The sequence below is a fragment of the Argentina silus genome (genome assembly GCF_951799395.1).
Source record: "Argentina silus genome assembly, chromosome: 2".
NCBI classification, from domain to species: domain Eukaryota; kingdom Metazoa; phylum Chordata; class Actinopteri; order Argentiniformes; family Argentinidae; genus Argentina; species Argentina silus.
Genome location: NC_139656.1, coordinates 22,041,823 through 22,067,749, shown reverse-complemented (window position 1 = coordinate 22,067,749; position 25,927 = coordinate 22,041,823). Strand labels below are relative to the sequence as shown.

General features: G+C 43.2%; 3 protein-coding genes across 4 annotated transcripts in view; 1 reads left to right on the top strand and 2 right to left on the bottom strand.

Moving 5' to 3' along the window:
- Positions 1-907: 907 nt before the first annotated feature.
- LOC310824223 (U2 snRNP-associated SURP motif-containing protein) lies at positions 908-9,658 on the bottom strand. Of its 2 annotated transcripts, none has more exons than XM_083697049.1 (24): positions 9,586-9,658; positions 8,921-9,005; positions 8,370-8,481; positions 8,140-8,249; positions 7,995-8,062; positions 7,792-7,886; positions 7,600-7,664; positions 7,293-7,458; positions 6,997-7,190; positions 6,305-6,348; positions 5,216-5,320; positions 5,053-5,119; positions 4,762-4,931; positions 4,378-4,540; positions 4,162-4,241; positions 3,962-4,049; positions 3,743-3,871; positions 3,362-3,542; positions 3,179-3,274; positions 3,033-3,096; positions 2,246-2,399; positions 1,897-2,007; positions 1,479-1,687; positions 908-1,367 (listed from the first exon to the last, which is right to left on the bottom strand). In XM_083697049.1, the coding sequence occupies exons 2-24, from the start codon at positions 9,002-9,004 to the stop codon at positions 1,241-1,243; spliced, it is 2,682 nt and encodes an 893-aa protein (XP_083553175.1). In that variant the 5' UTR covers position 9,005; positions 9,586-9,658; the 3' UTR covers positions 908-1,240. The 2 variants fall into 2 exon arrangements, with proteins under 2 accessions (XP_083553175.1, XP_083553176.1); XM_083697050.1 differs by having other exon boundaries at positions 2,246-2,396.
- A 2,400-nt stretch (positions 9,659-12,058) lies between these two features.
- Positions 12,059-15,298, bottom strand: LOC310801224 (UAP56-interacting factor; the record flags this gene model as incomplete). The annotated part of the gene is made up of 9 exons (XM_083665219.1): positions 12,059-12,202; positions 12,346-12,460; positions 12,604-12,678; positions 12,791-12,843; positions 13,189-13,279; positions 13,544-13,629; positions 14,147-14,277; positions 14,444-14,620; positions 15,208-15,298. 9 exons carry the CDS (start codon positions 15,296-15,298, stop codon positions 12,059-12,061), a joined length of 963 nt encoding a protein of 320 aa, XP_083521345.1.
- Positions 15,299-16,450: 1,152 nt separating this feature from the next.
- The window catches only part of lrch2 (leucine-rich repeats and calponin homology (CH) domain containing 2), a 29,311-nt gene continuing 19,834 nt past the window's right edge, over positions 16,451-25,927 (top strand). Inside the window, exon 1 of the mRNA XM_083685344.1 lies at positions 16,451-16,706. Within this exon, the coding sequence (XP_083541470.1) occupies positions 16,466-16,706 (241 nt within the window). The 5' untranslated portion in view covers positions 16,451-16,465. The remainder of the gene's footprint in view (positions 16,707-25,927) is intronic.

Genomic DNA, 25,927 nt, shown 5'->3' with positions numbered 1-25,927 from the left:
CGGTTACAAATCTTCATGTGTGTCTGTCTGTGTTTGTGTTATGAAAAATAAAATGGAACCACTGATTTTTAAAAAACATGTTCATGTTTCTCTTAATAAAGTCAAATGGTTTTGTCATGTTCCAGATAGGCTGACATGCACAACAGAGAAAGACTAAGGTAACAGAGACAAGATTTATATGGTACAGTGGCTTCCATTACTGTGTTGGAGAGGCTAGATGACCTAACAAAGTAAAACACAATCTGATATACAATGCCCTCCATAAGTGTTTTTAAGTGAATCATTGTCTGGAAACATTTTTTTTTGTAAGTGAGCAGGGGATGTTTCAGAACAGGATATTGAGAAACCAGAAATAAATCATGAAATATTATGAGTGAGTAAGTTACAGAGGCTAGACCAAAACACCTGGGGAGGTTAGAATTATTTGGTCTAGCCTCTGTAACTCTCGTCATTATTCATGACTTTTCATAATCAATGCAGCTTCAGAATTAATTCAGAAGTGTTCAGAAACATTGTTTATGCTTACTTATAAATAAATAAATAATAATGAGCAAGGCATGACCCAAAACACTTGCACAAATGCATCCAAAAGGTTAATACTGTAGCCAGTCTTGAGTGAATATGGGACCAAATGAAACCTTTAGACTACTTTAGTATACTTTAAGACAGTTTGTCCAAATACTTATGACTTCTTCAAATGTGGGGAAATAGGAAAATACCCCCCACAAAAAGTGACATTCTGTACTTTCACCACAGATTCATTATTTGATTTCAAATATCTCAAGTATACAGCCAAAATTCCAATTTAAGGCTAACTGTCCAAATACTTATGGTGGGAAATATGAGGTAATTTCATTGAACCTGCTTTCTGGGACAAACCCCTGAAGGCTGGACAACAACACAAGGACATGTTGCCAATAGTGATTTATTGTGAAGTCTCGGGGACAAGTCGCAATAATCAGATTGAATGGGGTTTAAAAACAAACAAACAATAGAACAAACAACAGAACTGTACAAATAATGTTCAAACTTCATCATACAAAAATGTGCCAAATCTTGACGCAGTCAGGACATCAGGTTCGGAGGGGAACAAACAGCTGTCAGCTGGTCTGGAGAGCAAGTCCAGAGGCATTGTGGGAGAGAAGCGTGTGTAGCGCCATGGCATGGTAAGCACTGGCAGGGCAGTCCATGGGCACCGCCAGGCTGCTTCAGAGTGAGAGACAGGGTCCAAGGCTCAGGATCAGTGTTTGCTCTTCTTTGTCTTTTTGTGGGAGCGGTGTGGCGACCGGGAGCTCGACCGCCACACTTTCCTGGCTGGCGACGGAGATCGGGACCGTTTCGACTTCCTGGGAGACCTTGACTTTGTTCTGTTGGATGGATGGAATAAAGGATAGTGATTTGAAACACACAGAAAATGAATGCAAATGGAATAGCAGAACACAGACAAAATGTATTTGATATCTCGCACAGGCCCTTACTTTGAGGGAGAGTCGCCTCTGTATATCTGTGTCCGTTCCTCTGTGTCTTTACTCCGTCCCCTGCTTCTGTCCCGGTCTTGACTTCTTTTACTCCTCTCCTTGTCCTTTCCTTTACTGCTCTCCTCTACCTTGTCCCTTCTCTCATCCTTCTTTGATCGGTCTTTTGATTTCTGTCTTTCTCTCTTCTCCTGGTCATCCTTGTCAAACTCCTGAGGTGAACAGAGAATAAGTAGACCAGCTGCTGGTGAGAGCCTCAGTGGTGTACAATAACCTCCTATAAGTGGTGTGATTCTTTCATAGCATACAATATATTATATCTCTGGGTATCTTCTGCCAAACATGATACCATAACATTTTTTGCCACCAAGCCATTTCACTTACTGCTGGGCCAGAATGTAATAACACACTAATGACCCACCTTCTGTAGCAGCTTGTTCCTGTAGTGCTCCGCCTGCTGCTGTATGCTCATCCCTGATTTCCTGGGCCTCTTTCCCAACTCCAGCTCATCCTGGAACTTCATAACCTTCACCTGGGTCAGAGACAACATTGAGTATGAGATACAACATACATTTGTGCAATTTGGATGGTGGGTCAATTGAGTGATGTGAAGTCAATAATTCCCTGCAAAAGTTGAAGATGACTGAGCAGGCAGATGTGGTCTGAGACTATCACTAGGACCTCTTCTCTCTGTACAGTTTGAACGTGTGCTGCAGTGGTGAGTGCTGGTAGCGAGCTGTTCATGGCAGAAGATATTGAAGAGAGTTTACCTCAAGCTCTCTCAGCCTGCTCCTTTTGCTCTCAGATAGCTGAAAGCTGCTGAGGGAGCTCTTGAAGTCTGCACTGTCATACTTAGACGGGCTGGAGGAGTCATCACTGCTGTCATCCCCCGACTCACCGACTCCTTCCTTAGTGTTAGCACTGCTGGGGGAAGAGAGACAATAAGAATCCTCCCCTGTACTCAACACAGCAGCACTGCAGGAAGTGCTACATGATGATGATGATTCAGAAAACAGGTGTGAGGGGTCCTGTGTGATGAGTGTGGCCTGCCTTCTAACTGACTGTGTGTAGAGTTCAGATAGTTGGGGCTGTGTGGTACCCGTAATTTTGCTTGCTTGGTTAATGATCCTTGAAAGTTTTGTTTGACAGAGAAGGAATTGTACCAGGACATGATGTTGCACGGACTCAATGAGAGATTTATAGACAGCTGTTAAAATGTCATTCCTGACGTTAAAACTCAACAGGAACCGACACTGCTGGACCTTCTTATAAACTGCATCGGTGGTGTGCTGGGAGAAAGACAGGCCATAATCTCCATGCCCAGGTACTTAAAAACCTGTACCTGCTCCACCACCTGCCCCTCATGCCTAAGGGGTTCAGAGAGAGCTTGGGGGGTGTCAGATGTTTGCCTCCCCCCACAGTACAGTTATTTAGTCTAGGAGACATTGAGCTCCAAGGAGCTCTCCTCAATCCAGGAGAATAGGGTGCCCCCCCCCCAACAATTTCAGGATCTTTTTGATTGATGGAAAAGGAAGAGAGGCTGCACCTAGTTCTTACCTTACATTCAGGTCGTCATCAGAGTCTCGCTCTCCCACAGTGTCCCATTTGGATTCTGTGGTAGCTGAAAGAGGAAATGCATGGTGAAGCCAGCTGTAGGGGGTGAGGGTGGGGGTAGATTGTGATTCTAAGATGTACAGTCATACCTTGGGGCAAAGCTTCAGCATCGTCCACCCTCTCCCATTTGGATAGAGCCACTCTGGAGTGAGGAAGGTTTTTGTTCCTATCCAAACCGTCATCGACTGGGGAGGGGAATTTACATCAAGTCAAGATCTAAATTAGGATTGAATGGATTCCAGATTTCAAGCAATCATGCAAGTTTGACCTACGAGGCATTCCGTCGATGTCGTCCATGGCAGCACCCAGAGGAATTCCGTCAATGTCATCTACAGGGACCCCATCCAGAGAGGCAGGGTCCCAGGCCAAGGGAGAGCCATCTAGGTCATCCAGCGGAGCTCCGTCTAATGGTGCCCCATCTAAGGGAGCTCCATCCAGATCTGGAGTCACCTCCTGGGGGGGGATAAATACCACAGTATCCAGCCATGAGCCAGACTCCCTTGTACTGGCATTCAGATGCATTCTACTCAGGTTCACACACCCTATACTGTACGTAGATCAGATAATATTCCTGCATCAACAATCCAATAGGCAAATATTTTTTATGAATGTCAAAGACAGTACGACTAAGGATCAAATGACATCCATCTCACCTCAACCCTCTCGATCACCTCCTCTCCTGCTTTGACCAGACCCAGAAAGATGTTCTGCAACTGGATTAGGTAGGATTCTGGGTATACAGCCCAGTCTTCCCATGCCCTGAAACATCCCATTATCCTTTGCTGGGGAGAGAAGACAAGCACAGAGGAATGTCAATCTACTTGCACCAGCAACAACAGGACACAGTCATGAATAAATAACACCCTGCTTACCTTGAACTGCTCAGCTTGCAGTCTTGCTTGTATGTTTCTATATGCCTCACTTATGTCTCCAAATATCTGGGGCAATTTTGTTTCGAAGCTGAACAGACAGAGACAAATCTTACAGATAACACACAAATGACCACTGAATATGTAATTCAGAAAATAATTAAAGTTAAGTATAACTTATGAACATAAGACATTTCTCTTACTATTTGCGATAATAAGATGCATTAGCAACTTTGGCACAGGAGTTGTATAAGATGTCAGATACCAAGTACAGTCTGGCAACCTATGGGAATAAAGTAAGACATATTTGTAAGTAATATACCAAGTCATGTGGTCTCGGTCCTGAATAGTCACAAATCACATGTGTGCCCTGATCTTGCACGTCAGACTTTCATATAATACAACAGGTATAAAAGGACCTTTTTCTGTAGTGGTGTCTGAAGAAGAGACAGGGACTCTGCGATACATCCCACTACCTCCTCCGCTGCCTCTGCTCTCTCCAGACAGAACAGCATGGCATCGCCAATGTCATCCCTACGAGGGCTGAGCCCCTTCAGAAGGGTCTCCAGTCTCTCTCTGTGCCTGGAATAAATAAACACACAGGCACACGCACGTACGCATACACACACACACACACACATAGGCAGACAGGCAGACACACACACACACAAACAATTGTCTTGGGAGGGCCTACAGTACTTTCTGGAGTGAAAATGTGTGTTCTATAAATAGACACTGAATACTGATAAGACCGTCCCAGACACTGCACTCCCTATCGGTCCCTGTAGTAATATGCTACTTACACTGCCTTGAGCTGCCCTTTCTTCAGCTCCTCCTCCTGGGAGGGAGAGTCCTCTTCTTCACCCCCCTCCTCGTCTCCGTGGAGGTAGGGGTTGAGGAGAGGCGGCCTCCAGATAGAACCCGACAGGAACATGCGGAAGTCTGACCTCCTCCACTCACTGGGGGACTCGCCCTGGAGGGTGGGAACAGGGAGAGGAACACTGCTGAGGCTGTGGCGTAGTAGTGTAATACTGTAGGGAGTGGTGTAGTGTATAATCCAGGGGTGTAACATAGAGAGAGTGAGTGTGACCCACCTGGAGAATGGAGAAGAGTTTCCAACGGTAGTATACATGCTCTTGGCTCTTGTTGTCAAACAGGAACCTGAAATGATCAAGACAATTCAATGAAGTGTTTTCATTGTAGACCTGTGAATGACCAGACGGACAGAGAGATCTGGCCAATGGCACCGTACTGTACCTGAAGTCAGAGTTGTTCTTCTCTTTGCTCATAATGATGGCTTCAAACATGGGTCCTTCACGCACCACAAACTCTATCATCCTGTGAATGAGGCCTAACAGATTCCTGTGGAGTGAACGGAGAGTGGATTAGAGGCCAGATGATGTGCCATTTTCCCGCTCATCCAGACCAGCGGCCATATCACTCTCTCACTACACACAGGCCCTGAGCTTCTGTCTGTCTCTCTCCCTCTCTACGTTACCGTCACATTGCAGCAAGGGACATTGCCCCTCTGTCGTCACTGTCACAGCAACATTGAATGTTGTGTGTTGGTCTGCACATGGAGTGAGTGGCAGAGAATGTCTGTCCCTAGTGTGCAGTATGTAGCTATAGCAGGAGGCCATCATGCAGTGTTTCTCCTCTAGTGTCATATAGTATCTCCATTAGTGCAACATTGCTATTTCTCTCCCCCCAAGAAGGCAGTACCTGAATCACAGAAGCAGCACCATACGTGATTATGACAGCATTACTTACTACTATTAGCTACTGCTGGCTTTGATCTAAAAATCCATCTGCCTTCTAGCTGTATCTGTCTGCAGTGTCTCAGGTGGGGACCTAGGTTGCCACTGAAATTAGTATGTTCCGTTGGATACACCTCACTGGCTCCAACACTTTAACTATCATTTTTTCTGACAGAGGGTTACAATGACTGCATTTAATTATCTAATCTAATGAGGATGAAATTAGTGAATAAACAAATGAGGGTTTGGCTAACTAGGAAGATCCGGAACAAAGATTCAGTTTTAAGCAACAGGGGTTACCAATTCCCTGAACACATGATGTCAAAGGGACCGTTAACAATGGCTTAAAGCAGACCAATGTTAGAAACACTAAATGCAAACTATGAGACACATGTAGGGGTTAATGTTTTTAGCTGTCATCTCCCATTAGTCATGTACAGACGTAGTACTTAGGACTGGGGCTTCCTGTCTGTAACATATACGGATACAGGAAAAGCACACCAGAGCCTCTGTCCTCTAACACTGTGCTGTGAGAACGGCTGGTCAGACGTAGTAGCAGTAGTAGTAAGAATGGATAGAGAGTGTGTACCTTTCTGTTGGGATAACCACTTTGACTACGGCTTCGGACAGACTCTGTTCGTGAAGTCAAATCAAATAGTGAAGATATAAAAAAAGTGAGTATATATACAGATGAAACACTGCAGGGTACATACAGCATAGAAAACGACCATAGCATTCAACGCTATACATCATTTGCATGGGGGGGAAAGCTCCCACATTTGAGAGACAGCGACACTATCATTAAACTAAATGATCTCTAGGATACCCCACACCCTTTATTTAATTTACACTTACAATACATTTTGATTACAGAATGCTCCTTCACACTACTACTACATCTCTCAATCTGGGTTAAACCCCCTGCATTAAGACATATGCCCATCCTCCAACTAGAACACTGACTAGACTAAGGAATAGATTAACAATTAACACAAGGCGTATACACCAACCAAAGGACAAACCAACTGGATTTCAGTGAGAAGGGAAATGTAAAACAGAACTGCTAGTCCAGAAACGGAACCTCTCTTTAGTTTGTCCATCCATGTGCAGTTCTGAATTCCAGATCATATTCAAAGTCCAGTTTATTCATCCGATGATATATGTATCATCCCCCTTCGGATAACTTCTTAACAAATCCCAAACTTCCAACTGAGCTTGAGTACAAAACAACCTTGTAAACGAACCATGCACACACCCTAGTCTACAAACAGACAACATTACCTTGTCTACTCCCTCCCATGGCTTGGTAAAATCATTCCGGAAGCGATCTCGGGGCTGAGCATTAAAGGGTAGGCCAGAGGGGGGCGGGGGCGTGGACATTTTAAGTACCCCAATGGGCGTATAGAGTGGCTGGGGAGGGATGCGAACTGCTTTTCCCCATCCCAGCTTCATTTCAAACCCCATAACCGTTTTACCTGCAGCAAAAACATCAACAATCCAATATAAGACAACAACACAGTCAATAGAAGATTTGGCAGTGTATCTATCATATTGGAACTCTCTTATCACAGACTTACCGTCTAGTGCAGCCAAGGCTCTCTCTGCATCTTTCCTGGTCATGAAGGCCACAAAGCCTCTGTTTGTGACCCTCGTGCGTTCCTCATCAGTACGGGGCCACATAATCTTGACGCTTGCCAGGGGACCATATTTGCCAAATTCTTTACAAAGCATTTCCTCGTTCATCTGTTGCATCATAAGTATCATGTATCAAGCACAGTCATCCCTTAAAGTTGAATCAACCCGAAACAAAGGAACAGCAAGCTAGACTGTGAATCATTTATCGTCATTGTCAAAACTTCCTAAGCAGGTTGAGAGCATGTTTACCTTTGGGTTAATGCAGCCAATGTACAGGTTGGTTGTGTTTGGCACTGCTGGGTCATCATCAAATACTAGGGGGAGACAAGTTTGAGTTTCTTATCTTGTGATCAATACAATCAGTATATGAGGTGTAAAAGCAAAAGACTGAGGCTAATTATGAAAAAGAAATTCCACTACAAGGGACAGATTTGGCTTTACTTGATCGTCGTGACAGGGGTATGTCCAGGTCTCCATATCCTCCTCCAGGCTCATTTTTCTTTCTTTTGTACCTTTCCTCACGTTCCTCCTGTATTCTAGGAGAACAGAATAATTTTTACCCTCAAAATTATATTATATATTCACAAGTTGGTTTAATAAACCATGAAACAAAATGATTAATTATTGGTGTGGTAAAAACATACTGCTTTAGTTCCTCTTTAAACAATTCAAGGTTGCTCTTCTTCTTTTCCTCAGTCTTCTTTTTAGCGATCTGTGAACCAGACAAACATTTAGGGAGACAAAACAAAGTAAAGCTTTTGTCAACAACCAGATCACCAGACCACTCACAGTCTTTCTGAATTCAGAAGGCTGCACCGGTGAGGCATTCTGAGACACTGGCGTAAACTTGGTGGCTGGGCGGTACAGTTTGCTTTTCTTGACTTCTGCTGCTTCCTCCTCTGCAAAAAAAGAACAGTTAACATAGAACAGTAACAGTGTAGAAATAAATGAACAATAAAAGCACATTAAGCATCATGTCTGTTGCAGAGGTGCCTTCAAATATGCTATGGTCTGCTCACCTTTTGTTGCATTCACGATCCCCCCACGAACAAACGTTTTCACCCCACTTTTCTCATTACTGTCAAAAGATGCTAAAAACTCTTCAAAAACTTCAGCTGCTTTTTCTTCCTCCTGAAAAAGTCACATTGTTTCCCATTTGTTAACAAATGGGAAAGAAAACACATTGTCAAAGCCACTCTGCAATGCATACTGTCCGAGAGTGGACTGAACCCCCACACAAATGTAGCCTACACAATGAAGCCAATGAATCCCATGACATTCTCACATGCAAAGAGCACTTGATTGAGTTCAAGCAATTACATTATTAGAGAGCAGCATTACCCTCTTAAACATTGAGGCTATACATCATTTGTATTGGCTCCTATGACATCCCAAACTTGTGGTGCAGTTACAGTAGGCATAAGTGTTTTTGTTGAGATCGGGTTGGTCTCTAGACAGTCATATTAATCTCAAGGCATAAGGTAAAAAATCATAATCAATGACTAGACCTCATTTGAAATTAATGGAACACATGGCTTCATTGTTCAGAATAAGGACAGACATTTCTCACCTTTTTCTTAAGCTCTTCTTGTTCTTTCTTTGTTAATATTCTCTTAACACTGACAGGTTTCCCTTTTTTGTCTGCCATGCTCATACTGCAATCACATAAGAAACATGTACATCAGTCGTATATTTTCATTGAAGTCAACATCAAGCTAGCCAACACCACTCACTCTCTCACACTTACACCTAACCCTGGATCAAGCCTCGTTAGAGCTAAATAACATGCCTGTGGATGATCCCGAATGGCTGCTCCATTTTGTACTTTATTACAAAAAATCTTCGAGAACTGTGGTCATCATGGCATGCACTGCATCATGCCCCACTGCAGCTTCGCTACAGTAGAGGTTTGATTAGCAATCTGGACAACAATTATTTCCTTAATTGTTTAGCTATAAAGCTATAAATCGACCTTACTACTGTTATGGTACCGGCTAGTTTGTATTGTTGAGCTGATTCTGATGATACGAACTGTGTGTGTGTGTGTGTGTGTGTGTGTGTGTGTGTGTGTGTCGGGGCCGACAATACTAACATTAGCTAGCCAGCAATCTCGCATGCGACTGTGCATAATGCTAACTATACAAAACGAATAGGACAAAAGAGAGTGCATGCTTGTTTTCATTTAGTTTTGACGCAGTGAGCAAGCACCACTGACACCAAAAGTTACACATTTACCTTAGAGATGTACAACAGAGATGGTATTGTACAATGCGTTTGTTATTGCTCCACCATTTTGGATACGACGAGACTGAATTGGACATCGCGTAAAAATGATGTCACTACTCTTTGACCAATCAACGACCAAAACGATCAATCTTCTGGGTTTTTTTGCAGAATGATCATAATGAATATATATATATATATATACAGCTCTGGAAAAAATTAAGAGACCACTGCAAAATTATTAGTTACTCTGGTTTTACTATTTATAGGTATGTGTTTGAGCAAAATGAACATTTTTGTTTTTCTCCATAAGCTACTGACAACATTTCTCCCAAATTCCAAATAAAAATATTGTCATTTAGAGCATTTATTTGCAGAAAATGACAACTGGTCAAAATAACAAAAAAGGTGCAGTGTTTTCAGATCTCGAATAATGCAAAGAAAACAAGTTCATATTCATTTTTAAACAACACAATACTCATGTTTTAACTTAGGAAGAGTTCAGAAATCAATATTTGGTTGAATAACCCTGATTTACAATCACAGCTTTCAAGCTCAAGGAGCTTGGCTTTGTTTGATGGCTTGTGACCATCCATCTTCCTCTTGATCACATTCAATGGGGTTCAGGTCTGGAGATTGGGCTGGCCATGACAGGGGCTTGATCTGGTGGTCCTCCATCCACACCTTGATTGACCTGGCTGTGTGGCATGGAGCATTGTCCTGCTGGAAAAACCAATCCTCAGAGTTGGGGAACATTGTCAGAGCAGAAGGAAGCAAGTTTTCTTCCAGATTCATGCGTCCTTCACAAAGACAAATCTGCTCGATTCCAGCCTTGCTGAAGCACCCCCAAATCATCACCGATCCTCCACCAAATTTCACAGTGCGAGACACTGTGGCTTGTAGGCCTCTCCAGGTCTCCGTCTAACCATTAGACGACCAGGTGTTGGGCAAAGCTGAAAATTGGACTCATCAGAGAAGATGACCTTACTCCAGTCCTCTACGGTCCAATCCTTATGGTCTTTTGCAAACCTCAGCCTGGCTCTTCTTTGCTTCTCGTTGATGAAGGGCTCTTTTCTAGCTTTGCACGACTTGCCCTGCCCCTAGGAGCCTGTTTCGAACCGTCCTCGCCGTGCACTTCACCCCAGCTGCCGTTTGCCATTCTTTTTGTAGGTCACTTGATGTCATCCTACGGATGTTGAGTGACATTCGAATGAGTTGGCGGTCATCTCGGTGATTGGAGACTCGTTTTCGCCCTCTGCCGGTCTGTAGCTTTGTTGTCCCTAATGTCTGCTGCTTGACCTTGTTCTTATGATCCGCCGTCTTTGAAATTTTAAGGATGGAAGCAACCTGATGCTCACTGTATCCCTCTGCCAGTAAAGCCAGAATTGAACCCTTCTTTTCCTCACTCAAAACTTTTCCTTTCAACTCTTTTGCCATGGTCAATAGTTATTTTTTTATTCCAATTACTTTTGTGGTAATACTAGCACTGTTTTTGTCATCCAGCTGGTCCTATTGCAAGAGGATAGTGATGACCACAGCAGTGGTTTTTATACTTTTCCTCATTAAATAAGATTTGGTTCAGGTGATCACCTAACCAGTACCTCATTAAGTAGAATGAGGTGTGCCTGTATTGGAATTCAACAGACACTGGAATGGAATGGCTGCCATACATCTAGAGATGCTGATTTAAGAAAAATTTGAAGTGGTCTCTTAATTTTTTCCAGAGCTGTATTTTCAGTAAATGTAAAATACAACTTCACTCAATAATCTACACTGTAGTGTGCTTGTTTAGTTTGCTGATAGCCCATAAATAACAAAGTAATACAATCTTTTATTGTATTTTATTTCAATATATTCTAATAATCAGTATACATTTTGTGTGAGTTGCAGCTGAATAACAACCAGGTACAGTAAGGGAGTAAATGGAGGACACAAGTTGACATACATGTGTAATGCTGCTGTTGTAAACCATAATGTAATGTGCCCTCCCTTGAAAGAGCAGACCCCCATAGACTAGTTGGACAACAAGAGCTATAAATACTGGCAACAGGCTGAGTCACTGTCTTGACCTCATATGATATTTCCCAAAATAACATTCATCTGAATTAATCAGTCTAATGATGCAGTCTCTATCTGTATGTTACAGTTCTATCAACCTTTCAAAGCACTCCAGTTCCTCTCTTACAAGTTTGAATTCAATGTTAATTGAGTGACTTTTCAGGCTGGCAAGTTTGTAAACATGACCCCAAAAAGTGCAGTTTGATCAGCACATGCCAGGTATGCCAACTCAAGAACTACCCTGTACACTTTCACAGAAGTTTACATAGTCAAGAAAACAGATTGAGAAGTAGGTCAACTGTGTGTCACATGCAGTCAAATCAACCTAAATATAAAATGTATTTAATGTGAGCATGTTGAAAGGGCTAAAAGAATAAAAAGAAAGATGCTTTTTAAATGTACAGTATGGACATAGCCTTGACAATGGTCACTGTAGGGTGACGGTTCTGCCTCTTCCACTGCCTCTTCCTCTGCCTCTTCCTCTTCCTCTGCCACTCTCCATCTGGGGACCCTGTCCTGGGCCTGTCCTTATCCTCATACCAGTGAACCGGTCATTGAGAGTCACTCCAGTCTTTAAACCAAGGAACAATCACAGTTCCAAATTTAGTGTAATATACAGTAGGCCTACCTGGTGGAAGTCACAACAAGGACAAAACAAAAGGCACAGCAGTTTTGAGCTGAATACATAATATATAATGGGTAATAACATCTCACCTGATTAATTGCAGCCTTGAAGTTAAATTTGAGGGGGATGCCTTTGGGTTGGGGGGAAGTCCCTCCCCCTGTCTCAGTGGAGCGGTCCAGCGATGTGGTCTGCTTGGCCTTGGTCCTGAGGAAAATAAAGTTAGGACAGAATCAGAATTCCATTAGGTTTTTTTGGCTGAGTGCACATTAATTTAATTACATATTAATAAAACCTTTGTTTTGCTCAGGACCCACAAAGGCCAGTATGCACCACTATACTGTACTCACACTGGCTCTGAGTTGGCTTTGGAATTCGGCAGTGACACTGTCAAAGTAGAACCAATGGGGGGCGCCTTTCGCCAGCTGCATAGAGTAGTATGATGGGAACATGACGATGAACAATACTGGCAATATTTAACCAAACAAAAAAAATACAGATATAAAAAACCAAGCAACCAAAGTGATTATATCTCACCCCCTGACTTTTTGGTACTTATCCACTTTCGCACTGGCATTCAGAGCAGGAAACTAGAGGAAGGAGAAAGATGATGGAAAATGAATATGAACTGTATTTTTTTTCAGATGTAGTGATAATTACAAATAATATACTATAGCAATACAAATTCATTAACACAAACTTTTTTTTTTAATTCTTTTTTTTTTTAATTATCAATCAGTATGCTAATCATTTAGCAATCTGTTTCCAGGAATGTTAGTGCTAATATACTGAAATGAGGCATGTTTTACATGTGCTGAACGAGGCCCATGTTCTCCTCATACAGTATGATGTTGGGAAGTGATACACTACTAATGCATTTGGACTAGGTGGTCTATTATGAGTTGCATGTGAAGTTTAAGAACCATAATAACTACCCCTCTGTTTAGAACAAAAGGCCTGGCACCACCCTGTCTCTGTTTGGATGGGAAAGGTGGGATCCTCTGGCCTCTGAATGGAGGATGGGGCCTAATGGTGACACACATTCATATAGAAAAGAGAGAGATATTGTGCAAATAAAACACCAATTTCAAAAAGGCATCACAAAGGCATGCATGATAGTTATCACAAGCATAATCGTCTGGACAATTACTGTAATTATAGTAGGCCTACATGGAACTATGAACAGATGAACAGATGAAAACACACAGAAGCTCATTTGGGTACTCATTTGAATGGTGCTTAATCAACAGTTAGTGATGTATCAATGCACTAAAGTTAAGCTTGCTTTACCTTCTCAAAGCTCCGACAGGACCTCTGTATGGTTGATAAAATGCACCCCTGAACAAAGGTTTGCGTTGTCCAAACTGCACTCCTTCCTAGGGATTACAAACAATGACCTATTATCACAATGGTCCAATAACTTCAACTCACAATATGTGGACATTACACATTTTGATCTTATTTTCAAACTGTCAAGCTATAAAAGACCAATGTAAACATAAAGGTAGGGCACACTGAGGGAGCGTGTCAGTACCATATGATGATCACGCAGGTTTGTATTATGACACAAACTAAAGAGGTTTACATGATGTTACCGAATGTTATCTGAAATCAATATTGTGTAACATCTGTGAAAGCATTCCTCTGACCTGATCTTCCTTGGACAGGTTTTTAGTGAATACAACTAATTCTAGTGTTTTTGTTATTAACATTTTCTAGGTAATAATCTGAAAGCACAGGACTGATAGGACCCACATAGAAACAATGATCTTTACTCAGAGACGGTGAGCCTTGTGAAACATAGCTTTTTATGAGACATGTTTCAAGTCCTTGTGGAATAGAGGCGTAGTAGTTGATAGAGTATATAGTATGTAGAGTTTGCTGTTAACATACCTTTGTGTTCAAGGGACGTCTATTTAAAGGACTCACACCTTTTGTTCCAATGGCAGTGTTTTTAAAATTGTATGGCTTTACTCTGTAAAAGCCACGTAAAGATGGTCCCATGTACCGTGACCTGTAGGGGCCTAAAAACCGGGCCATAGTTAGTACCAAATCAGCAGGTACCATATCAACCTTTTCATAAGAGTGTGATAAGTGACTCACTAATGAATGATGATAAATGGCATCACAAGGGACATGCAAGAGATGAGTAAGAGATGCAAGAGATCAAGAGTAAGTAAAGAAATGTACCTTGCTGGGTTTGATACTGGCCTTGTCTGAAAGGTATTCTCTGCTGCTCTCCTGCCCTGGCTAGTTTCTTAAGCACTGTGTTTCTGTTTGTGGCACGGCGGTTTCTGGCTGTGTTGGCAGCCTTGTTAGCAGCCTTGTTCGCTTTCTGCTCTTTTCTGTTCAATTTGATGATATCATCTGGGAACAGAAGAAAAGCTGTGATTTAGGAAAAGATAGTCAGAAACAATTGAGGCCCTCTTAGCTGAAATGACTCTCTTCTTTGTCATTTGAGAACTTGATTCCATTAGGTGTAAAGGGAGTGATGGGGGGCCGAATTTCAGTTGATTTAGGCTGCACTGTTCAATATCAAATCCCCTGAGAACAGAATGGGGGTTTAAACGTGGACCTACATCATACCATTGAAACAGTGCATATGAAAGGGACATCCATTATGTAACAATGAATACAAACGTTTTAAGGCAAACCAGTTTTAAGGAGAATAAGAAATCATATTCAAGGATATGGACTGAAGTCTGCTGATACGCAATAAGTATTTACTATATTTCGAGGCTACAGGCCTATGAGTCAAATTAAATCAAACTGTTTAATCCATTTATGCTGAATGAAGTAGCCTACTTCCAGGCCTCTGTAATTTTAACAACTGTCAATTGAGAGATAATCGAAATCACGTATAGCCTAACAATCATCAACTTGAGTCTTGTTATCAAGAATTTCCCAAAACAAATATTTTGGTTTCCCATGATAGCTCTCATGAAGTTTCCAACCTAGTGACAAGTCTATCTTCTCCGAGTTGCGGCCCTCCTGCGACTCCTCCATAGACTCTGGGTTAGCTGTGATGGTGGTGGAGTCCTCCATTATTCCTGTCGCACGCAGGGGCTTTTGACGCACCGTTTGAACTTGTAACTCTTTATTACCAGACAGTGTATTACCCTCTACAGTTAAAAGTAATGCAACTGCTAATATCCGTATAATTTAGATTAAGTAAATACTTTTGGCTACACTGTATAGTCACTCCGCACACAATGATTCACTTCTGGCTATTTAGGCAGCTGACAAAGTTGAGTCTGTGCAGATGAAGTCCAAAGAGAGAAGCCACCCAACCCTGCAACGTAATGTACTGAACCAACTGCATGACTGATCCTAAAATAGCTCATGAACAGCCTCGCAGTAAGACATTTGGATTTATGAAGGCCCGGTATGACACAAACATATTTCAGTTTAAAACATGTTTCATAATACATGGGCAACTAACAACACTTACTGTGACTCCTATAATTATTTCATGTCGTACTGGGACTAAAATTACATTGCGTTTTTAAAAGCACCATTTTATATAGGCCTATAACACTATTTCACAGTATGTACATTTATAGGCAAGAACGTTGGCATAGCCATATCAATTTCATTATTTCACATTACTGTAATTCATTTGACAGAAAAAAAATACGTTTTTATTAAATAATTTGGAGGAAGCCATAACAAAAGAACAGTCGTGCTTAGTGAAAATAAGCTTAGCGATAGATCTATACTGCTGTCCTTATGCCATGAAATTGCATCCAAGGCCCGTCATTTTGGAAAAAGCACGAAAGCTATAATTTCACCATTACCAGGCCAAGGACCAATTAATGGCAGCAGTACACTTAAACATAATAACAGCTTGTTGGTTACGCCTATATTAAAATATGCATCACTAAATAATGTGATTACACTAAATAATAATAGGCTATACAGTGTATATAAATGTAATATACGACATAGATAAAGGCATGTCACTGAGTATACAATAAACATGATTTTGATGACAATGTTAATAACGAGGGTCCTGTTAAACCTTTATAGACAGGTAGTAGTTACACAGATATCATTTCTCATTGATAAGAATAGACGTGCGTGTGTAGTATTCCAAAACGTCTGCGCCCACGCCCTCTTGTAAGCCCTTCCCCTAAACGTCCCTGGAGTGTGTGCATTGTGCGCATGGGCGGAGAAACTGCCGCTGTTATTATTGTAAGAATTATTTCTCTTATGAAAATGGCGTCGAGTCAGGGAGGTGTGGGAGCAGTAACGGCTCTTCAAAGCCATCACTATTCGAACGGACCTCACTGGAACCCGGGGATCAACCAGCATCAGCACCAGCTCCATACGGCCCGTAGCCTAGATCGTGCCCTGGAGGATGCAGTGTGCTCAGGGACGTTGAATCTTAGCGGGAGGAAGCTGAGAGAATACCCTGGAATGAGCTATGATCTTACTGATACAACACAGGCAGGTGGGTTCCCGAAATGCTGTCCGCTCTTGAGACCTCAGATGGTTCAACGAAATAGGCGCGCCACGCAAACAAAGTAGCCTACTCACAATTGGTATGCAGACATTGTAGGATGCGTGTACTTTGTTGCCACGGGCTATTTGCATGTTTCTCCCTAAACGCAGCTCACGGTGCAGTGGATAGGCTACAACAGTGTCACATTATCTTTGTTGTCATGATACTATTGCAAGGATCACATAGGCTAAATTGTAGGCAACGAAAATGTGCCATAATGTAACCACGCCGTTTCGTTTAGAACGGTGCTGCTCGTGGCACGGCAAAGCATCTGGTTGTTTTGGTCGCCTGCTCCAATCGCCCCCCTGTTGAGACCATATGCATGAATGAAACGATAAGCGCACCCTGTCAGTGCGATAGAGGGATGTAGGTTACATTAACAATGACTATAGGTGAAGCATAATATCAGCGAATGAGAAGAAATAGTTGCACATCCTTGCTCAATTAATATTAAATACCATTTTGAAAAGCATGTTAGTGCTCTCTCAAGAGCTATTTTTTTTGTCTCCAGCAGCCCAAGACAAAAGATGCACCGTCTCATTTTAGTCCCAACAGTGTATGGGCGCATTTACTCCATACAGGCCAACAGTATTTGGTTTTAACAGACCGATTTATCTGTATACGGTACATACGGAATAAATACTGTATTTATTTCTGTATACGCTAATTACATCATTTTATTTAATAAATGTGAAGAATTTTTTTAAGTGGCCAAATATTGAATGGTGATGTGAGATTGTAGCCTATTGGTTCATTTGGAGCGCATATAGGCCTGCTATTACACGTATTCATTACTTTATTCTGATGGCATGGTGAAGGGATAATAGTCATATTAATGAATGCCATGATGTCGGTTTTCCTACAGCTTTCCTACACCGCAGTATTTAATGTATCAGCGTCTTCATGCTTTTTGTCCCTGATTGCGTGGCCTCTGCAGCCAGGTGCGCCGGTAGATCGGTCGTGGTGGTGGTGATGAGAGAAGCACATAACTGACTGACTGAAATGCCACATAGGTCTCCTCTGTCCCATGCACAAACTCTTGTTTTGATTAGGCAGTTGTTTGATTCATGAATGAAGCATTTATATTAATTAATTTGGCACTTTTAACGCTGGAAGCTACAGCTTGGTCCATTTAAAAAGAGCCATTCATAATGTGAGTAATGTGAGGGAGTTTCTTTGGGGTGCAATCTTCAGTCAAGGCCTCATTGATTGAATTTATGCCATGTATCAATTTATGCCATGAATACAGTATATATATGTGCACACACACACCTCACGCAGAACACACACACACACACACACACACACACACACACACACACACACACACACACACACACACACACACACACACACACACACAGTTCTCAAATCAATCTCTGGTTTTGGAGGAACTGAGATTTTCCTTTTGCAGACTCAGAGACTAACACATGAGGAAGTGTCTGACAGACTTCTCTCATATTGGGTCTCATATTGAGATGTAGGTTTGGTGTATTTGTATTTGTGGTTTGAGTCTCTGTGATAGAGCCATTGATCTTGATGGGCTTTGTACACAGGTGGGCAACTATTTGGCAAATGCAAACAGTGAGAAGTTAACATCTCAGTATGCCAGATGTCTTTTAACAAAGAAAAAGAGAAATGGGAAACACAAGCCTAGTCAGCAGCCTCTGGCTCAGATTGCAGAAAGTCCCCAGCCAGGGATGGTGATGAAGGCAATGATTAAAACAGGTTGCACAAAGGTCTTAGTGAAAAAATGTATACACAATGAAAAGGTTCGTGTGATTGATTTTGTGCCTTTGAATAAAGATTTACGTCCTAGATACATGAATCCTCTCCTCCCCACTTTGATTTATTCAAGCTTACTTTGAAGTGGTGTAGTTGAATTATACATGGTATTTTCTTTCAACCTATTAAACTAACGAGCAGTTTTTTGTTTGTTTTTGGAATGACATGCATTTGTTAGTTGCTACAGACACTTTGACTGAATCAGTGCAGTGTGAGTGGTTTTCAACACATGGCTAATGCAACTCAGTATGATTCAGCTGTACTGTTGCTAAGCTCTGTTGCTGGAGAAGTATACTAGTAGAGTCATGAGAAGCTGTCAAGACAGGAAGTGAGGGTGTCCTATTTCTGGCCTGCCCGGACCTGTGTGTGCAGTGGTGATAGCACAGTCTAGTTTTGTGATGAATCCTATAGGATGTGAGGTCCCCATCATTAGCTATGTCAAAGGCAAGACCTGACAGATGTCATCAGCTAGGTAGATAGGTGAGGCTTATTATGAAAGAAGAGTGACTTGCTGTCCATAAGAAAACTAACATGCACCGCTGATGGCCATTTAGAGTGATTTGCAGAAGTCATGTGACAAGAAAGAAGACAAATGACTAATTCTAGTACTGCTATGGTCTTATGTGTGTAATGCTCAGTCAGTGGTCTTTATTTTGTGGTCTGTAGGGAGAGGGAGAACCCTCAATGCCTTTCAGACAGATAACAAAGGCGTTTGTACTCTCTGGGCTGTCCTCACCACACTTCAACTGGCAGATGGAAATGATCCTGTTCAAAGAACACTGTAGGGATAAAACAAGAAATGCATTAGTCACATACGTAATCTGTTTTATTTCAAAAAAAATTTTAAGCACAGGTTCTGAAAAAGGAAGAACTCCATTTCTGTTTTAGACAGTTTCAAGCATTTTTAGAGCAACTGAACCGGCTCTTGGAAGAGCTCTTGATAGGTTATGTAGAGATCATTATGATGATGAGTGATCATTATTTGTAATTCCTTCATTCTTGATACTGTAAGTCAGTAGTCAATTCTGGTAGTCACCCATGGCATAACTGATATCAAAATGAAGCAACATTTCAGAGGAAGAGCATGCTTTAGGGAGTTCACACATTGCTGTTGAGCAGGATCTGAAATGAGAAAATGAGGATGTCTTCATTTTGGTTTGCTTCTCGGGGCAAAGTCTCATGCAAGTCTATACAATGCTGAAAAGACACACCTATCTCTCTGATGTGGTGGTACATCACATTTCCTTAAATTGGATTTCAAATGCATGTACATACATACTATTACTATTGAAAACCCTTAAACCCTTTACCCAGTAAACAGAGCCCCTTCAGTGAAGACAGAACCCTTCCACTCAATGAACAGAACCTTTTCAGATAGAATCCTTCCAGACGGAACCCTCTCAGGCAGAATCCACCTAGGCCTTCTCATGTGGAACTCTTCCAGACAGAACCTTACTGTTCTGAATCCACCCAGTAAACAAAGCCATAGACTTTACTTTCTCAGACAGTATTCCACCAAACAGAACTCTGCCAGACAGAGCGCTCCCAACGGAGTCCTCTGAGCAGGCGGAACACAGAATCATCACATAGAATGTCAGAGCTTAGAACCTCTTCAGACCAGGGGAGGCTGATGGAGGTAGAAATTGGAGGACAGGCTCGTTGTAATGCATGTAATTGAATGAGGAATGCATTCCATTTCATGTATTACAATGAGCTTGTCCTCAGATTTCTACCTCCACCAGCATCCCCTGATTCAGGCGCAAAGTGTGCAAAGACTCAAGCATTTTGCCTTGAGAATGCTGCACAACATGATACAGTGTATTGGGTCCTTGCAGTGTCATGTAGTCTGTGTGTTGATGCAGCACTTTCTTTAACATAGTAAAGGGCAGCAGTGAAAGTGGCTCCTCCTTGGTAAGTGAACCGGAGATGCAGCATGTGTGTGGTGTTTGCACGAGACAGTGACAAAGAGAAAGAAAGGCGAGCTCACACAGAGGTGTGTGTTTGTGGTATACTTTTGACAGTTTGCTGGCAGTCAGTTTGTTTTCCCATGAGAATGTGTGAGAGTTGTAAGCTGATGCCCTAACCTTGGTGAGAGCCTTGAGAACAGAGCCTCAACCTGGCCAGATGTAAGACCCTACCCCCCCAAGGAGACAAACACCCTGAATGTTTACTCTAAACATTTTGGCCTATGCAGGGTGTTGAATTTCAAAATACTGTGATTGTGGGCAGCATTAACTTACAGTTGTAGCTTTGTTGTAGTGGTGTAGCTTGACATTAGGGCACCGCCAGGTAACCCCTGACAACAAGTGAAAAGAACAGGATGCTATTCTAAACCTGGACACCTGCACTCTCCCCAGTTCCCGGCACTACCAGTCCCACACATACTACCACTCCCACACACGCACACACACACACACACACACACACACACACACACACACACACACACACACACACACACACACACACACACACACACACACACACACACACAGACACACACACACACACACACACACACACACAGACACACACACACACACACACACACACACACACACAGACACACACACACACACACACACATACACATACGCACACGCACACACACACACACACACACACACACATACATAGACACACACACACACATACATACACACACACACACACACACACACACACACACACACACACACACACACACACACACACATACGCACCCGCACCCGCACACACACACACACACACACGCACACACACACACACACACACACACACACACACTTAGTGCTGACGGGAGGCATCCTGCTCACCCTTATAAGTAGCATTCCAACCAAGCTCCCCTCCCCTCCATCTCATGTCCCTATAGTAGGTGAGGAAATCAATGCTTGAGTGTACAAGGTGGGAAGTGTAGTCCAGACAGACTCCCCTGAGTCATGTGACAGTACAGCAGGGTTCTGTTCTGACAGGCTTCTTCAGTCCGTACTACTTCATATAGATTAGTCTCGGAGGCTTTGCAGTGATAGTCCCAGACGACTGCAAATCCAAACGCCCATTTCCCCCCTCAGGGCCTTGTGTAGGAATATGCCTGTACATGTCTGGGTAGAAGAACACAGTCTGAACATGGACATACCTGTCACCAGGGCCATGTTATTCGTCCTCAGTAGGAATGCCATTGTTATGTTGATTGTGTTTATAGTACATGCCCCTTGTTCACTTGTATTATACATTTAGATTTCAGATCATTTGCCGGTGACAGAATGTTTGTTCTAAACAGAATGTCTGTTCTAAACAGATGGATACATTCTAGTGTACTGCCTTGCACTGACAATAATCAACGTTAATAGTCCCCTCTCTGACACTACTTTATAACAAAAGTAAAAAGGTTATTACAAAACATGTTCAAGTGTAAAGTGTATCCCAGTTCTTAAAATAAAAAGGCTTTGGGCTTATGGTAGCTGAGCAGAGCTCTCACTGTCCTGGATTTTTTATTTTTCTGTTGTTGTCTGCTGTGCTTTAGACTTAGGCTGACAGTTCTATTAAGGGCCGAATTCTATTAGGAAGTTTTATCTCAGGCCAAATGAATGTGATTAGCTGAGGGGAACATTGCTAAGAATGTGTTTAATTCTGAACCTGGTGTCTGCTGTGATTACGGCTGCCCACAGGTCATCTCCAGCAGCATCCAGCTCTCTGGATATACACATCAAATGAGCCCAGGAGCCCTGATCTGTCTTCTTTGTTAAGCTTCCAAGTGAGCACACTGACCAGGGGGATACATGTGACTAGAACCAGGTTAACTTGCCCCATACCCCAATGTGGCATTGTAAGAAAACACAATGAAAAAAAAAAACACAATGAACTGGTAGGGACTGCCATAAGCAAAAGGAGATGTTGTACCTGCCAGTGTACACCCCTATCCCTGGTGATTAATGGCAGCCATTTTGCACCCGAGCGCACGCCACACATCAATGTCTTGGGCTAACTGAGGAATTATTCAGCCACTTTACCTGGGGGATAATGATCAGATCGTAGAATGTGATAGTAGGAACTAAATGCCATGGAGCTTTTGGTTAAGTCTAATTCACACCTACAAGTCAATGCAAGTATCAAGGCTTAATATGCAGACAACATCCAATGGAAAAGGTTTGGCTGAGGCATTACCCATTAAAATTCTCACCACATATACCTTAGCTTGTGTGGTGCTTGAACCCTGTTACCCCTTTCTGCTCTCAGCCTTCAGAGCAGTCAGACCTTATCTATGAGTATGAACTTGTGAATATCCATTGAATAGAGCATTGCTGGTCTAATGGGGGAGACTGCAGCAGGGAGGTTTGGCATGAGGCTGCCCTGCAGCCTGGCGGGCCGGAGCTCTGTGGGCACTAACAGACGGACAATAGTCCCACTGTCTGCCTGCCTGTCTGTCTGCCTGCCTGCTTGCCTGCCTGCCTGCCTGCCTCCCTGCCTGCCTGCCTCCCTGTCTGCCTATATGCCTACTCTTGCCACAGATGGCATTTGGTCAGGGGCAGGGAATGGAGACTGAGATGGACAGCATTACAAAAGCACCCCTCCCCAACCCCCCTTCTCCATCGACCCGTGGGCTTCAAACGCTCCCCAGAGCAGGAGCAGGCGGCCAGGGCTTTGTTGAGCCCACCAGGGGGTCTTCTTCACGTACAGATGGAAGCCTGAGCAGCAACTTCAAGGTCCTGGTGAATAGTCAACGACTGTGAGTTAGGAGCGTCCTATAGTGACGATACCTAATTGCAGAGTCGAAGTATCTTGGTAGAGACATTCAAAGCATGATACATGATCCATGAGCCAGACTCTGTCTCTCCTCATGTCTTGCTTGTTTATCTTGTCTCTTGATCCCAGCTTTGTTTTTCTCTCTCTCTCTCCATGGCATCTTTATCATTCTGTCTCTGTCTCTCACTAACTGTGTGTGTGTGTATGTGTGTATGTGTGTGTGTGTGTGTGTGTGTGTGTGTGTGTGTGTGTGTGTGTGTGTGCACGCTTGCGTGCGTGCGTGTGTGTGCTGTCTGGGCTGTGATCAGAGCTGTGGAGATGGGCCTGGGCCCTGTGTGACTGGGCCATGTGAGAGAACAAAGCCCTGTCAGAGATGCAGGGCTGCTCATACACACAACGCTCTCTTCCACACTGCTCTCTCTCCCACACTATGCTATCACAGCATGGGGACCAGGGAGTCATATGTTTATAGCTACGGATCTGTATTTTTGATGCCTCCATATAGAAAGGAAAATAAAGGCCCACCCTGGCATGAATGCTGAATGTAGGAAGACTACATCTCACAACAACACAGGATTTGCAGCAAAGCCTTCACAGGCTGCTCAATCGTGCTGGATGCTTTAAGCCTGCCATTAGAAGGTTTACGTGTGTGTGTGTGTGTGTGTGTGTGTGTGTGTGTGTGTGTGTGTGTGTTTGTGTTTGTGTGTGTGTGTGTGTGCATGCGAGTGCAAGAGAGAGAGAGAGAGGAGGTGATTGTGAAGGAGAGTGAGACTTTTGTCTGTGTAGATCTGTCTTCATTTGTGTAAGAGATAGGTGAAGACCGTATATCCCACATGCTTTTGTGTGAGAGAAAAAGCGATCAATTGGGTGTGCATGTTCCTGAATCTATTTGGCTCTCCAGATGTGTAGTACTTTCCAATAGGTCTGTATGGGTTTGTTTTCAATTAAGCCAGTGAATGTATAGCTGAATAGTTTAATTGGGCCTGATGTAGCTGTATGTAATTGTATGCAATAATGGAAATAATAGTGTGTGTGTGTGTGTGTGTGTGTGTGTGTGTGTGTGTGTGTGTGTGTGTGTGTGTGTGTGTGTGTGTGTGTGTGTGTGTTTTCACCCATAAAGAGGCAGCGTAATTGAAAGCCCTCTGTGTTTATCAGGGGCTGTGCAGCTCCTCACACAGGTCTCTAATTACTCTGTCAGGCTGTGATTATCCCTCTCAGGCTCCAGCACACACAGGCCCAGACCACATGGGCCCAATCAACCTGCATCAGTGGAGACACCACATCAGCACACACATGAAGATCTGGTTGTCAGAGGGTCCCTATGTGTGCTTTACATCAATGTGTTAATATCAATGGCTGTCCACATGCTTTTCTCATGCATCTGTGTGTATGAGTATATTATGATGAGGTCTGAATAAACATATGTGTCTTTAGAAGATTTAAATATTTAGTTTTCTTGTGCGTATCAATACCTAATTCATCACAGCTGTCAACGCATGAGTTGACTCACACGAATTGTCTTCCCATGTTGATGAGATCTGGGCACAAGGTCGCGAGATCATTACGGCTAGCTTCTGACCTTGGTCAGGATGATCGGTCTGATGGACTCATACCTCAAAGTAGAAGAAGAGGATGAAATAAATGGAATGAATATAGAATAGGGAAGGGAGGAGACAACATCTCTGTCGGGGTCCACTGACCCCAAACAATGCCTGGGGTCTGTTTTCTCCTCCGAGCCCCTCTGGCTAATGGAGGAGTATTAGAGGCAGCCCTACATGGGTCCATTTGCAGCTCCGTCTCAGGGGAGGTGTAAGTGATACATCCTCAGTGTTGGAGGCAGGTTGTGAGTGGGAGTGATATAGTGTGACATGCCATCCATCCATCCCCCTTTCTCTGCCCATCTACCACTGAGAGGGACCCTGCTGTAGGGGGGGAGATGGTCCCTGGAGGGGTGACGTGGGATACAGTGGTGGTGGTGGTGGGGGGGGGGGGAGGATTATCCCCCTCTGGTACCCAGCTGAGACCCACCTCTCTCTCTCTGCACCCATCATCCCCAACCCTAACCCTCCAAAAGCTGTTGAATAGGCCACGACAGATATTAATGTGATTTTTATACAAACATATTAACTGGTCGTGTCAGGGGTTCCTATGTGTAGACATTTGACAATTGTTAGTTGTTTTTTCTACGAGAGCAGGTGTGTGTGTGTGTGTGTGTGCGTGCGTGCGTGCGTGTGTGTGTCTGTCTGTGTGGTACCACCACCACCATCTTGCTTGTCCGACTCTGTGAATTAGCTAGCCAGATACAGGGGGATGCAGCAGTCCTCTCGGGCACTCACGTGACTCTACATCCTGGCTGCCTGCATGGGACAGGAGGTTGCAGATTAGAGATGTCACTGTCACATGGTGTTCCCATCACTGCCTCTCCCTGCTGTCAGTCTGTGGAACATGCAGATGTATTTCTCTGTGATATGCTTTGTCATGTCACGTGCCAAAGCTGAGGGCACGGTGCCAGGTCTAGAACACTTCTGGTTTAATCCTTGAAAGTCTATACCTCCACAAGAGCAATAATGATGAGTTATTATTAGGTCAGTCATTTCTGTCCATCAGCTTATTCATCATTGAGGAGAAGAGGAGGTTGCAGA